Source organism: Pristiophorus japonicus, chromosome 20 (assembly GCF_044704955.1).
Source record: "Pristiophorus japonicus isolate sPriJap1 chromosome 20, sPriJap1.hap1, whole genome shotgun sequence".
Classification (NCBI taxonomy): domain Eukaryota; kingdom Metazoa; phylum Chordata; class Chondrichthyes; family Pristiophoridae; genus Pristiophorus; species Pristiophorus japonicus.
This window is the reverse complement of record NC_091996.1, coordinates 97,325,060-97,340,482: the sequence shown is the minus strand read 5'-3', so window position 1 is coordinate 97,340,482 and position 15,423 is coordinate 97,325,060. Positions and strand designations below refer to the sequence as shown.

Here is a 15,423-nt window from a genome sequence, read left to right as displayed (position 1 = left end):
GCACACAGGTTAAGCTCACACCCACGACATACATCAACATCCATTCGGCACGGGGTAAAGCCTCATTAAAACACAGGCACTTGTGTGCTCCTTCCCCGCCTTATGCTTCAACTGTATAAAACACTAGTCACGCCACAGCTAGAGTACTGCGTGCAGCTCTGGTCACCGCATTACAGGAAAGATGTGATTGCACTGGAGAGGGTACAGAGGAGAATTACCAGGATGATGCCAGGACTGGGGAATTTTAGCTATGAGGAAAGATTGGATAGACTGGGGTTGTTTTCATTGGAATAGAGGAGGCTGAGGGGAGACCTTATTGAGGTGTATAAAATAATGAGGGGCCTGGATAGAGTGGATAGGCCCGCCCCTCCGATAGCGCGGCGCTCCCTCAAGTGTTGGCCCTCCGACAGTGTGGCGCTCCCTCAGTACTGCCCCTCCCACAGTGCAGCACTCCCTCAGCACTGCTTCTCCGACAGCGCAGCGCTCCCTCAGTACTGCACCTCCGACAGTGCGGCGCTCCCTCGGCGCCGCCCCTCCGACAGTGCGCCGCTCCCACAGTGCAGGGCTCCCTCAGTACTGCCCCTCCGACTGTGCGGCGCTCCCTCAGTACTGCCCCTCCGACTGTGCGGTGCTCCCTCAGCATTACATAAGAACATAAGAATTAGGAACATGAGTAGGCCATCTAGCGCCTCGAGCCTGCTCTGCCATTCAGAAAGATTATGGCTGATCTGGCCATGGACTCAGCTCCACTTACCTGCCCGCTCCCCATAACAATTCCCTTATTGCTTAAAAATCTATCTATCTGTGACTTGAATACATTCAATGAGCCAGCCTCAACTGCTTCCTTGGGCAGAGAATTCCACAGATTTACAACCCTCTGGGAGAAGAAATTCCTTCTCAACTCGGTTTTAAATTGGCTCCCCTGTATTTTGAGGCTGTGCCCCCTAGTTCTAGTCTCCCCGACCAGTGGAAACAACCTCTCTGCCTCTATCTTGTCTATCCCTTTCATTATTTTAAATGTTTCTATAAGATCACCCCTCATCCTTCTGAACTCCAACGAGTAAAGGCCCAGTCTACTCAATCTATCATCATAAGGTAACCCCCTTATCTCCGGAATCAGCCTCGTGAATCGTCTCTGTACCCCCTCCAAAGCTAGTATATCCTTCCTTAAGTAAGGTGACCAAAACTGCACGCAGTACTCCAGGTGCGGCCTCACCAATACCCTATACAGTTGCAGCAGGACCTCCCTGCTTTTGTACTCCATCCCTCTCGCAATGAAGGCCAATATTCCATTCGCCTTCCTGATTACCTGCTGCACCTGCAAACTAACTTTTTGGGATTCATGCACAAGGACCCCCAGGTCCCTCTGCACCGCAGCATGTTGTAATTTCTCCCCATTCAAATAATATTCCCTTTTACTGGTTTTTTTTTTCCCCCAAGTGGATGACCTCACACTTTCCGACATTGTATTCCATCTGCCAAACCTTAGCCCATTCGCTTAACCTATCTAAATCTCTTTGCAGCCTCTCTGTGTCCTCTACACAACCCGCTTTCCCACTAATCTTTGTGTCATCTGCAAATTTTGATGCACTACACTCTGTCCCCTCTTCCAGGTCATCTATGTATATTGTAAACAGTTGTGGTCCCAGCACCGATCCCTGTGGCACACCACTAACCACCGATTTCTAACCCGAAAAGGACCCATTTATCCCGACTCTCTGCTTTCTGTTCGCCAGCCAATTCTCGATCCATGTTAATACATTTCCTCTGACTCCGTGTACCTCTGTCTTCTGCAGTAACCTTTTGTGTGGCACCTTATCGAATGCCTCTTGGAAATCTAAATACACCACATCCATCGGTACACCTCTATCCACCATGCTTGTTATATCCTCAAAGAATTCCAGTAAATTAGTTAAACATGATTTCCCCTTCATGAATCCATGTTGTGTCTGCTTGATTGCACTATTCCTATCTAGATGTCCCGCTATTTCTTCCTTAATGATAGTTTCAAGCATTTTCCCCACTCCAGATGTTAAACTAACTGGCCTATAGTTACCTGCCTTTTGCCTGCCCCCTTTTTTTAAACAGAGGCGTTACATTATCTGCTCTCCAATCCGATGGTACCTCCCCAGAGTCCAGAGAATTTTGGTAGATTATAACGAATGCATCTGCTATAACTTCCGCCATCTCTTTTAATACCCTGGGATGCATTTCATCAGGACCAGGGGACTTGTCTACCTTCAGTCCCATTAGCCTGTCCAGCACTACCCCCCTAGTGATAGTGATTGTCTCAAGGTCCTCCCTTCCCACATTCCCATGACCAGCAACTTTTGGCATGGTTTTTGTGTCTTCCACTGTGAAGACCGAAGCAAAATAGTTGTTTAAGGTCTCAGCCATTTCCACATTTCCCATTATTAAATCCCCCTTCTCATCTTCTGAGGGACCAACATTTACTTTAGTCACTCTTGTCTGTTTCATAGATCGGTAAAAGCTTTTACTATCTGTTTTTATGTTTTGCGCAAGTTCATTTTCGTAATCTATCTTTCCTTTCTTTATTGCTTTCTTAGTCATTCTTTGCTGCCGTTTAAAATGTTCCCAATCTTCTAGTTCCCCACTAACCTTGGCCACCTTATGCACATTGGTTTTTAATTTGATACTCTCCTTTATTTCCTTGGTTATCCACGGCAGGTTATCCCTTCTCTTACCGCCCTTCTTTTTCACTGGAATATATTTTTGTTGAGCACTATGAAAAAGCTCCTTAAAAGTCCTCCACGGTTCCTCAATTGTGCCACCGTTTAGTCTGTGTTTCCAGTCTACTTTAGCCAACTCTGCCCTCATCCCACTGTAGTCCCCTTTGTTTAAGTATAGTACGCTCGTTTGAGACACTACTTCCTCACCCTCAATCTGTATTACAAATTCAACCATACTGTGATCACTCATTCCGAGAGGATCTTTTACTGGGAGATTGTTTATTATCCCTGTCTCATTACACAGGACCAGATCTAAGATAGCTTGCTCCCTTGTAGGTTCTGTAACATACTGTTCTAAGAAACAATCCCGTATGCATTCTATGAATTCCTCCTCAAGGCTACCCCGTGCAATTTGATTTGACCAATCGATATGTAGGTTAAAATCCCCCATGATTACTGCCGTTCCTTTTTCACATGCCTCCATTATTCCCTTGATTATTGTCCGCCCCACCGTGAAGTTATTATTTGGGGGCCTATAAACTACGCCCAACAGTGACTTTTTCCCCTTACTATCTCTAATCTCCACCCACAATGATTCAACATTTGTTCATTAGAGCCAATATCATCTCTCACAACTGCCCTGATTTCATTCTTTATTAACAGAGCTACCCCACCTCCTTTCCCTTCTTGTCTATCCTTCCGAATTGTCAGATACCCCTGTATGTTTAATTCCCAGTCTTGGCCACCCTGCAACCACGTTTCTGTAATGGCCACCAAATCATACCCATTTGTAATGATTTGTGCCGTCAACTCATTTACTTTATTTCGAATGCTGCGTACGTTTAGGTAGAGTGTTTTAACACTAGTTTTTAAACCATGATTTTTAGATTTGACCCCTCCTGCAGCCCCTTTATATTCATACATATTGTCCCTTCCTATCACCTTGTGGTTTACACTTACCCCAGTGCTATTCTGCTCTGTTGTCTCCTGCCTTTTGCATTCTTTCTTGGGGTCCTGTTCATCTGTGCTCTCACCCACTCTAACTAGCTCAGAGCCCTCTCCTGGGTTCCGAATACTCCTCGCATTGAGGCACCGAGCTTTTATACTTGCCTTTTTATTACACTTTGACCCTTTAGAATTTTGTTGTACAGTGGCCCTTTTTGTTTTTTGCCTTGGGTTTCTCTGCCCTCCACTTTTACTCATCTCCTTTTTCTCTTTTGCTTCTGTCTCCATTTTGTTTCCCTCTGTCTCCCTGCATTGGTTCCCATCCCCCTGCCATATTAGTTTAAATCCTCCCCAACAGCACCAGCAAACTTTCCCCCTAGGACATTGGTTCCGGACCTGCCCAGGTGCAGACCGTCCGGTTTGTACTGGTCTCACCTCCCCCAGAACCGGTTCCAATGCCCCAGGAATTTGAATCCCTCCCTGCTGCACCACTGCTCAAGCAACGTATTTATCTGAGCTATCCTGCGATTCCTACTCTGACTAGCACGTGGCACTGGTAGCAATCCCGAGATTACTACTTTTGAGGTCCTACGTTTTAATTTAGCTCCTAGCTCGTTAAATTCGTCTCGTAGGACCTCATCCCTTTTTTTACCTATATCGTTGGTACCAATGTGCACCACGACAACTGGCTGTTCACCCTCCCTTTTCAGAATGTCCTGCACCCGCTCCGAGACATCCTTGACCCTTGCACCAGGGAGGCAACATACCATCCTGGAGTCTCGGTTGCGGTCGCAGAAACACCCATCTATTCCCCTTGCCCCTCCGACTGTGCGGCTCTCCCTCAGCAGTGCCCTTCCGACAATGCGGCGCTCCCTTAGAACTGCACTGGAGTGTCAACCTGGATTTGTGAGACTCAGAGGAGAGTGTGCTGCCCACTGAGCCACAGGGGACACTGATCAGCCATGATCTCGGTGAATGGCGGAACGGGCTCGAGAGGCTGAATGGCCGAATCCTCTTCCTGTATCGAGCACAGCTGGTTAAACAAGGCGCCGCCTCACGGCGACCTCCTGGATAGAGAATAATTAACCAGCATATCCTATTCCCCCAAACAAAGTTGGGATTTATTTTGATTTCCTGGTTTTACACAAGCCCATTTTCCTAGTCCCTCCATCATCTTTCGGCACCCAGGTTTCTTTATTAAATTAAAAATAAGTCTCTCCCATTCTCCCCAACCACCTCCTCACTCTATTAATCACTTCGTGATTTTGACCTCTTCGAAATAATTGGTCTTGTCGTACTGTCGAGAGCCAAGGTGTTCAATTGGTTTCACTGGAGGTCCGCTGGCCATAACCGGATCAGATTTTCCCAATAAATACCAGGCGGTCAACGGTGTTACCAACACTGGGTAAGGCAGCTGGCTGCCATTGCAGAGCACAATCCCAACCATCGAAGCCCAGCTACTCCAAGTGCCGTGGCATTGAACGCTGCGAATCAAAGTGGTCTTGTTTTATTTAGTAGAGAGGCAGATTCTACTTCCGCTGGTTGAGGAGTCTTGGACATAGAAACACAGAAAATAGGTGCAGTAGGCCGCCATTCGGCCCTTCGAGTCTGCACCACCATTCAATATGATCATGGCTGATCCTCTATCTCAACACCATATTCCCGCTTTTTCCCTATACCCCTTGATGCCTTTTGTGTTTAGAAATCTATCTATCTCCCTCTTAAATATATTCAGTGACTTGGCCCCCACAGCCTTCTGTGGTAGAGAATTCCACAGGTTCACCACCCTCTGAGTGAAAACATTTCTCATCTCGGTCCTAAATTTCCTACGCCGTATCCTGAGACTGTGACCCCTTGTTCTAGACTTCCCAGCCCGGAGAAACATCCTCCCCGCATCCAGTCTGTCCAACCCCGTCAGAATTTTATACGTTTCAATGAGATCCCCTCTCATTCTTCTAATCTCTAGAGAATATAGGCCTAGTCGACCCAATCTCTCTTCATACGACAGTCCTGCCATCCCAGGAATCAGTCTGGTGAACCTTCGCTGCACGCCCTCTATGGCAAGTATATCCTTTCTTAGGTAAGACCACCAAAACTGCACACAATACTCCAGGTGTGGTCTCACCAAGGCCCTGTATAACTGCAGTAAGACATCCTTGCTCCTGTACTCAAATCCTCTTGCAATGAAGGCCAACATACCATTTGCCTTCCTAACTGCTTGCTGCACCGGCATGTTTGCTTTCAATGACAAGTATTAGAGCCAGGCGTTTCAGGAGTGAAGTTGGGAAACACTTGTACACACAAAGAAGTTTGGAACTTTCTCCTGCAAGCGGCAATTAATGCTAGAGCAATTGTTAATTTTAAATCTGAGATTGGTAGATTTTTGTTAACCAAAAGTATTAAGCGATATGGGGGAAAAGGGGATGGAAGAATTAGGAGCAAGTCAGCCATTCGGCCCCTCTTTCCTCCCCTCCCCTTCCTCCCCACCCCTATTCACTGAGGGATTCTTCGCCCTCTCAGGTGATCTCATTGAAACAGACACAATTCTTACAGGGCTTGACAGGGTAGCTGCAGGGGGGATGTTTCCCCCGGGCTGGGGAGTCTAGAACCAGGGGTCACAGTCTCAGGATAAGGGGTTGGACATGAAGTTTCTCCTCATCTCAGTCCTAATTCACTCAGAGGGTGGTGAATCTTTGGAATTCTCTACCCCAGAGGGCTATGGAGGCTCAGTCTGTGTGTATACTCAACACTGATAGATAGATTTTTGGATATTAAGGGAATCGTGGGATATGGGGAAAGTGAATTGAGGTGGAAGAGCAGCCACGATCTCATTGAATGACAGAGCAGGCACGAGGGGCCGAATGGCCAACTCCTGCTCCTAATTCTTATGTTGTTATGCTCAGCCCATTGTTCCCCCGCCCAAACCCCCCCCACTCAGAGGCAATTTCTCCCCTCCTCCCATAATTACAGAAACACTCTTCTCTCTTCTTCCCCCCCCCCCCCCACTCCATTCATGAAGATATTCTCCCCCACTCCCTGCCACCATCGCTCAGGGTCCAGTGCTGCTGTGCACGAGATTCCGTGCGCACTGTGCGGACAGAATTGGATCCCCGAGCGAGCGATGATTCAGGAAGCGGAGGACTCCACGGGTGAGGCAGTAAGCTGCCATTTCACCCTGTTCAAGACGGATGGGGAGCGACCACTTGGGTGAAGATCCCAGGCAACTGTATGGCGGAGAGAATTAGTGCCTTGGTAAGAGAAATGGGGGAATGGTGGGGGGGGGGGGGGGGAAGGGAGTTTGTTTCGACCCAAGAGATGATATTCAGCATTTCACACTGAGCAGTGTGGCCATTTCACATTGGGGTAGAAATAAGTCTTGAGCGGTAGCAAGATGGAGAGGTTTAGGGATTGAGTTCCAGAGCTCAGGGCCCAGGCAGCTGAAGGCACGGCCATCAATGACGGAACAATTAAAGCCAGGGGATGTGCAAGAGGCCAGAATTGGAAGAGTGCAGAGATCTCGGAGGGCTGGAGGAAGTATTAGAGAAGGGGAGAGGGGTTGAGGCAATGGAGGGATTTGTAAACCGGGCTTAACATTTTTTTTTTTAAATCGAGGCGTGGCCGGACCGGGAGCCAATGTAGGTCAGCGCGCACAGGGGGTGATGGGTGAGTGGGACTCGGTGCGAGTTAGGACACGGGGCAGTGAGCACAGGGGGGGATGGGTGAGCAGGACTCGGTGCGGGTTAGGACACGGGGCAGTGAGCACAGGTGTTGATGGGTGAGTGGGACTCGGTGCGAGTTAGGACACGGGGCAGTGAGCACAGGGGGTGATGGGTGAGTGGGACTCGGTGCGAGTTAGGACACGGGGCAGTGAGCACAGGGGGTGATGGGTGAGTGGGACTCGATGCGAGTTAGGACACGGGGCAGTGAGCACAGGGGGTGATGGGTGAGCAGGACTCGGTGCGAGTTAGGACACGGGACAGTGAGCACAGGGGGTGATGGGTGAGCGGGACTCGGTGCGAGTTAGGGCACGGGGGCAGCCGAGTTCAGGATGAGCTCCCGTTTACAGAGGGTGCACGGTGGGAGGTCGGCCAGGGGAGCATGGGAATAATGTACCGCGCTTGAGTGAAGACATTAGCGGCAAACATTGAAAGTGTCAATCAATGGCATTAAAAATTCATGCTTTAAGCATTGCAAGTACTGGGCAGCTCAGAGTAAATTGCACTAAGCTCAAGATTTGTAAATCATTTTGCCCGTCCATAACTTTGACTGCACTGCTGCCTTGCATGGCACTGACAGCCATTCATACACTTAAGTTTGGCTGAGCTCTTCAATCCACCCACGTTCTATCCCCCAGTACAATACACAGAGCCGCACCGCATTAAGTATTTATTCAGCGACCAGACTCTTTAATAATCTAAAATAAAGGTGCAAAACAGAAACTATATTGGCGTGGCTCAAAGATATCCATGCAGCTGGGAGGTGTGGGGGGGGGGGGGGTAAGAGAAGAATTCGGATGTATATTATCACATCGCTCAGTCACATTCAGCAAATCAGATGACGGATCAGTTAAACGATGGAGTCTGCCTCCACCACCCCCTCAGGCAGCGCATTCCAGATCCTAACCACTCGCTGCGTGAAAGGTTTTCCCTCGTGTCGTCTTCAATTCTTCTGCCAATCGCCTTAAATCTGTGTCCTCTGGTTCCCAGCCTTTCCGTCAATGGGAATTAGCTTCTCTCTATGGAACTCTCTCGGGAGTCAAGGGTTATGGGGAGCGGGCAGGGAAGTGGAATTGAGGCCAAGATTCGATCAGCCATGATCTTAGTGAATGGCAGAGCAGGCTCGAGGGGCCGAATGGCCAACTCCTGCTCCTATTTCTTATGTTCTTATGTTCCATCTACTCTGTCGAGACCTCCCTCATGATTTTGAACACCTCTATCAAATCTCCTCAACCTTCTCTGCTGCAAGGAGAACAAGCCCAGCTTTTCCAGTCTCTCCACGTAACTGGAGCCCCTTGTCCTTTAACGCCCCGGTGATTTTTCTCCAGGGTTGGTTTGCAGCGGGAGATTAATCTCTAACTGCTGGAGATTCCGGGACAATCCCGAAGCGATGGTAACCTACGTGCAATCCACTTAAACCAAAGAGCCCATCTGTCTTGTCCAAGTCTTTTCTGCTTCAAGTTGACAGGTCAAAGTGAATCTTGCAGCAAGTGCATGGCTGGCCTCCTTCGAGTAGAAGGCTGAGAGGAGATTTGATCGAGGTGTTCAAAATCATGAGGGGGCTGGACAGAGTAGATCGAGAGAAACTGTTCCCATTGGTGGAAGGGTCGGGAACCAGAGGGACACAGATTTAAGGTGATTGGCAGAAGAGCCAAAGGCGACTCGGGGGAAAATGTTTCACGCAGCGAGTGGTTAGGATCTGGAATGCGCTGCCTGAGAGGGTGGTGGAGGCAGACTCAATCGTGGCTTTCAAAGGGGAGTTGGATAAATACTTGGAAGGTGAAACAATTGCAGGGATATGGGGAAAGAGTGGGGGAGTGGGACTGACTGGGTTGCTCTTCGAAAGAGCCTGCGCAGACTCGGGTACGATAGTATAGTGGTTATATTCCCAGACTAATATTCCAGAGTCGTGAGTTCATATCCCACCACGGCCACTGGGGAATTTAAATTCAGTTCATTAAATAAATCTGGAATAAATGCTAGTATCAGTAATGGTGACCATGAAACTACCGGATTGTCATAAAAATCCATCTGGGTCATTTAATGTCCATTAGGGAAGGAAATCTGCCGCCCTTACCTGGTCTGGCCTATAGATGACTCCAGACTCATCACAGGCAGTCCCTCGGAATCGAGGAAGACTTGCTTCTACTCTTAAAATGAGTCCTTAGGTGGCTGAACAGTCCGATACGAGAACCACAGTCCCTGTCACAGGTGGGACAGACAGTGGTTGAGGGAAGGGGAGGGTGGGACTGGTTTGTCGCACGCTCCTTCCGCTGCCTGCGCTTGGTTTCTGCATGCTCTCGGCGACGAGACTCGAGGTGCTCAGCGCCCTCCCGGATGCACTTCCTCCACTTAGGGCGGACTGGTCTTTGGCCAGGGACTCCCAGGTGTCGGTGGGGATGGTGCACTTTATCAGGGAGGCTTTGAGGATGTCCTTGTAACGTTTCCTCTGCCCACCTTTGGCTCCAGACCCACAGCAATGTGGTTGACTCTTAACTGCCTTCTGAAATGGCCCAGCGAGCCGCTCCGTTGTAGTCAAGGCGACGGCTCACCAGCACCTTCTCCAGGGCATTTAGGGATGGGCAATAAAAGTCGGCCTTGCCAGCGATGCCCACATCCCTTAAACAAATTTTTAAAAAGACTTGATGGGCTGCATGGCCTCCTTCAGTGCTGTACTAGTCTATGACCATTGGTTTCTGGAGCTCTGGCGTGACGCAAGTCCCAGGTGAAAGGATCAGCGGTTAAAACGTAAAGTCAAACTTGCTGCTCGCTTAAACTGCTTCCCAGGGGCACTGCCAAGGTTGAAATCTTCAGCCTCTTGACGGCTCATTAGGATCAGAAATGACCTTGCAGAGACGCCAGTGCACTGAGCATTAACTCAGCTGCTCACATTTACTGCTCTGCACGGTTAATTTGTGACTCAATCTACTGGAAATACCAAAATGCGAAAAATCATAACGAAAGCCCAACAAGGTGACGATTGCTGCTGAATGAGCGAACGCTGTGTTTATACGGAGTGATGACAGGGTCCCCGCCCGACCAGTAACCGACTGCCCTTTCCACTTCTGCCTGACCTGCTGCACTGTCCTGATATTCTGAGGTCTCACTCCAGCTTTTCCCCTTTCGCTGTTTATCAGAACCATCACTGCTGGCGGAGGGTGGCCCAGAGCCAGGGGGTGTGTATATCATAGAAAAGAATTAATGCCCTGGGGGGGGAATGGGGATGACAGCGCCAGTGTGGAGGGAGGGAGGGAGAGCGGGCGCACGCAGGGAGGGAGGGAGAGAGAGTGCGTGGAGGGAGGGTGTGGAGGGGGGGGGGGGGGAGAGGGAGAGAGAGAGAGAGAGAGTGCGTGGAGGGAGGGAGAGAATGGGAGAAGCAGGATGAAAAGGCTCGGAGCTGGAACATTTAATCAATCAGGCAAACATCGCCTCACACCCAGTTCATTATTTAGCGGTTTAGTGGGAAAAGCAGCGTTGCAGGGGAAGATTAAAAACCTGGAGAGAGAAACAGTGCTTCAGTGTGAAATTTAATAATCCTTGCACGGTTGCTTTGCTCTCCAGTCATTTTCGAAAAGCCGACAGTGACAGGATAAGGCCGCCTGCGGGTCACAGCATCTAACAGGAGGGCAGGCTTATCGGGCGCTCCGCAGTCACAGGAACAGGAGGCTGTGTTTCTCAGACAGATACATCAACATGTGTCGTTCTGTAAAGGTTCTGTTGTCTCCTGCACACACATTTTGTCACGGTGAATTCGCTCAGATGTCGTGTCATTATGGAGAACTCTAGTTCTGAAGCTCTTGAATGCGCACACCAATTTGGGCAACTCAGGATTGCAAAGAACAGTAATCTTTACAAATTGCCAGTGGACAGTCCTTGAAGTGTGACTGGCGCATCAAGGCAGCAATGGGGTCTGCAGTGGGAGTACAATCTCTTCAGAGCAGGGACGGTGAAGGTCACAGCACAGTCACATCAAGCCAAGCTCTCCTTAGATGGCAATTTAAACCCTTGTGTGTGCTGTACATCCTCCTCGAGGGGATGACCACGTGCGAAAATCTCTTCTCCTCTGTCCAGGAATTCAGTCCTAAGCACGCAATAGCGCTGTTCGACACAATGCGCATTGCCCTGCTTTAAGAAGGTGGTTGCTTGAATTTTTCTTGCAGTGGGAGGCGGCTTCAGGAACGGGTGCAGTGTGTTCCCGTGGCATTAGCGGCGAGAGATCGTGGCAAAGGTGCAGCAAATGAGGGAACGGAGCCCGGAAGAGCCGAGGGCCCAGGGGCAGCCCACACTGCGATATGTGTGCGTGCACTGGGTCTGTGCAGAACAGCAGTTAACCCTTGCCACTGGACCAAGACCTCGCTCTGTCAAGCCCGTGTGGTGGCTGGTGTGCAACGGTCACCCCACGTTAAAAAAAATCCACGCACAGGCATCTTCCACCCTTCAATTGGAGTTCAGGATCTGGAACATCGGGTCCTTCATTGAAACATCTGTGAACTCTTCTGGAAGCAAGTCATCCTCGTTCGAGGGAGCGGCTATGATGCTGAGTCTCCACTCCTTTGCCCTGGATTCCTGCCAACCACAACAGCCTCAAGCTGCAGAATGGTGCGGAGAACAGAACAGACTGGCGTTTTTTGAATTGCAATATGCTGGTGTGAAAACTGGGCCTGGCGGCTGTGTGGCGGGCGCTGGAAAGAAATAAGGACAAGCAGATAAAACTAAAGGGCCTTCAGTCCGGGGCATGGAGGTGGGAGTATCTCTTACTGGGCGCAGTTCCCCACAGTCCTCTCCGCCTTGGTGGGCAGCAGGTTCACATAAAGAAGTGGCCTTTCCAAGCAGTGTAGCTCAATTCCAAAAATCTACCCATCGCCCCAGTTATCTTGGTCACCAGAGGCAACAGACAAGGCCCTTACTGGAAACAGAGACCTTCTTTACGAGTCATCCAGCAATGTGGCTTGAAAAGCAAGCGCTCTACTCGGAACTCCTTCATGGCAAATGGGCCAAAGGTGGGCAGAGGAAACTTTACAGGGACACCCTCAAAGCCTCCCTGATAAAAGTGCAACATCCCCATCGACACCTGGGAGTCCCTGGCCCAAAGACCTTAAGTGGAGGAAGTGCATCCGGGAGGGCGCTGAGCACCTCGAGTCTCGTCGCCGAGAGCATGCAGAGACCAAGCGCAGGCAGCGGAAGGAGCGTGCGGCAAACCAGTCCCACCCTCCCCTTCCCTCAACCACTGTCTGTCCCACCTGTGACAGGGACTGTGGCTCTCGTATTGAACTGTTCAGCCACCTAAGGACTCATTTCAAGAGTGGAAGCAAGTCTTCCTCGATTCCGAGGGACTGCCTATAAAGATGATAAGATTATGAGGGGGCTTAACAAGGTGGATACAGAGAGGATGTTTCCACTGATGGGGGAGACTAGAGACTAGAGGTCATAATCTTAGAATAAGGGGCCGCCCATTTAAAACTGAGTTGAGGAATTTCTTCTCTGAGGGTTGTAAATCTGTGAAATTCGCTGCCTCAGAGAGCTGTGGAAGCTGGGACATTGAATAAATTTGAGACTGAGATAGACAGTTGCTGAAATGATAAGGGGATAAGGGGTTATGGGGAGCGGGCAGGGAAGTGGAGCTGAGTCCATGATCGGATCAGCAATGATCGTATTAAATGGTGGAGCAGGCTCGAGGGGCCGTATGGCCTACTCCTGCTCCTATTGGTTATGTTATGTTCTTATAAACCTGACTTGCATTCCCTCGGGCGTAAAAGATTGACGGGGTGATCTGATTGTGTTGTTTGGGCCACATTGTCCGCATGCCCGACACGAGACTCCCAAAACAAGCGCTCTACTCAGAGCTCCAACTCGGTAAGCGAGCCCCAGGTGGGCAGAGGAAACGCTTCAAGGCCTCCTTGAAAAATTGCACCATCCCCACCGACACCTGGGAATCCACGGCCCAAATCCACGCAAAGTGGAGAAGCATCCGGGAAGGCGCCGAATACCTCGAATCTCTTCGCCGCGAGCACGCGGAAACAAGAGTACAATCAGAGGAAGGAGCGCACGACAACGCAAGCACCCCCCCACCCGTTCCCCCCCCCCCAACCACCCGTCCCCCCCCGCAACCACCCGTTCCCCCCCCCCACCCAATTCCCACCCCCCCCCCAACCACCCGTTTCTCCCCCCCAACCACCCGTTTCTCCCCCCCCAACCACCTGTTCGCCCACCCACCCACCACCCGTTCCCCCCCCCCCACCCACCACCCGTTTCCCCCCCCCCCCAACCACCCGTTGCCCCCCCCAACCACCCGTCTCCCCCCCCAACCACCCGTTCCCCCCCCCCCAACCACCCGTCTCCCCCCCCAACCACCCGTTCCCCCCCCCCAACCACCCGTCCCCCCCACCCCCAACCACCCGTCCCCCCCACCCCCAACCACCCGTCCCCCCCCACCCCCAACCACCCGTTCTCCCCCCCCCCCAAACCACCCGTTCTCCCCCAGCCCCAACCACCCGTTCTCCCCCCCCCCCAAACCACCCGTTCTCCCCCCCCCCCAAACCACCCGTTCTCCCCCCCCCCCACAAACCACCCGTTCTCCCCCAGCCCCAACCACCCGTTCTCCCCCAGCCCCAACCACCCGTTCTCCCCCAGCCCCAACCACCCGTTCTCCCCCAGCCCCAACCACCCGTTCTCCCCCCCCCCAACCACCCGTTCTCCCCCAGCCCCAACCACCCGTTCTCCCCCCCCCCCAAACCACCCGTTCTCCCCCCCCCCCCCCCCAAACCACCCGTTCTCCCCCCCAACCACCCGTTCTCCCCCCCAACCACCCGTTCTCCCCCAGCCCCAACCACCCGTTCTCCCCCCCCCCCAAACCACCCGTTCTCCCCCCCAACCACCCGTTCTCCCCCCCCCCAAACCACCCGTTCTCCCCCCCCCCCCAAACCACCCGTTCTCCCCCCCAACCACCCGTTCTCCCCCAGCCCCAACCACCCGTTCTCCCCCAGCCCCAACCACCCGTTCTCCCCCAGCCCCAACCACCCGTTCTCCCCCAGCCCCAACCACCCGTTCTCCCCCAGCCCCAACCACCCGTTCTCCCCCAGCCCCAACCACCCGTTCTCTCCCAGCCCCAACCACCCGTTCTCCCCCCCCCCCCCCCAAACCACCCGTTCTCCCCCCAACCACCCGTTCTCTCCCAGCCCCAACCACCCGTTCTCCCCCAGCCCCAACCACCCGTTCTCTCCCAGCCCCAACCACCCGTTCTCCCCCAGCCCCAACCACCCGTTCTCCCCCAGCCCCAACCACCCGTTCTCTCCCCCAGCCCCAACCACCCGTTCTCCCCCAGCCCCAACCACCCGTTCTCTCCCCCAGCCCCAACCACCCGTTCTCCCCCCCCCCCCAAACCACCCGTTCTCCCCCCCCAACCACCCGTTTCCCCCCACCCAACCACCCGTTCTCCCCCCCCCCACCACCCGTCTCCCCCCCCCCCCCTCACCACCCGTCTCCCCCCCCCCCTCACCAGTCTCCCCCCCCCCACCACCCGTCTCCCCCCCCCCCACCACCCGTCTCTCCCCCCCCCCCCACCACCCGTCTCTCCCCCCCCCCCCCACCACCCATCTCTCCCCCCCCCCCCCCACCACCCATCTCTCCCCCCCCCCCCCACCACCCATCTCTCCCCCCCCCCCCCACCACCACCCATCTCTCCCCCCCCCCCCCCCACCACCCATCTCTCCCCCCCCCCCCCCACCCATCTCTCCCCCCCCCCCCCCCCCACCCATCTCTCCCCCCCCCCCCCCCACCCATCTCTCCCCCCCCCCCCCCACCACCCATCTCTCCCCCCCCCCCCCACCACCCATCTCTCCCCCCCCCCCCCCCCCCACCACCCATCTCTCCCCCCCCCCCCCACCACCCATCTCTCCCCCCCCCCCCCCCCCCACCACCCATCTCTCCCCCCTCCCCCCCTCCCCCCCCCCCCCCCCCGCAAAAGGCTGAGATCGATAGATTTTTTAGGTAAGGCTATGGCGGGTAAATGGAGTGGAGGGCACAGATCAGCAATGGATGGAGCATGCTCGAGGGGCTGAATGGCCTCCTCCTGT

At 52.8% G+C, this 15,423-nt stretch overlaps 1 protein-coding gene across 1 annotated transcript in view; it reads right to left on the bottom strand.

The window, feature by feature from the left end:
- The window catches only part of LOC139233029 (trafficking protein particle complex subunit 14-like), a 68,019-nt gene that overhangs the window by 17,299 nt on the left and 35,297 nt on the right, over positions 1-15,423 (bottom strand). The window contains exon 2 of the mRNA XM_070863545.1: positions 14,800-14,841. Coding sequence (XP_070719646.1) covers positions 14,800-14,841 — 42 coding nt within the window. The remainder of the gene's footprint in view (positions 1-14,799; positions 14,842-15,423) is intronic.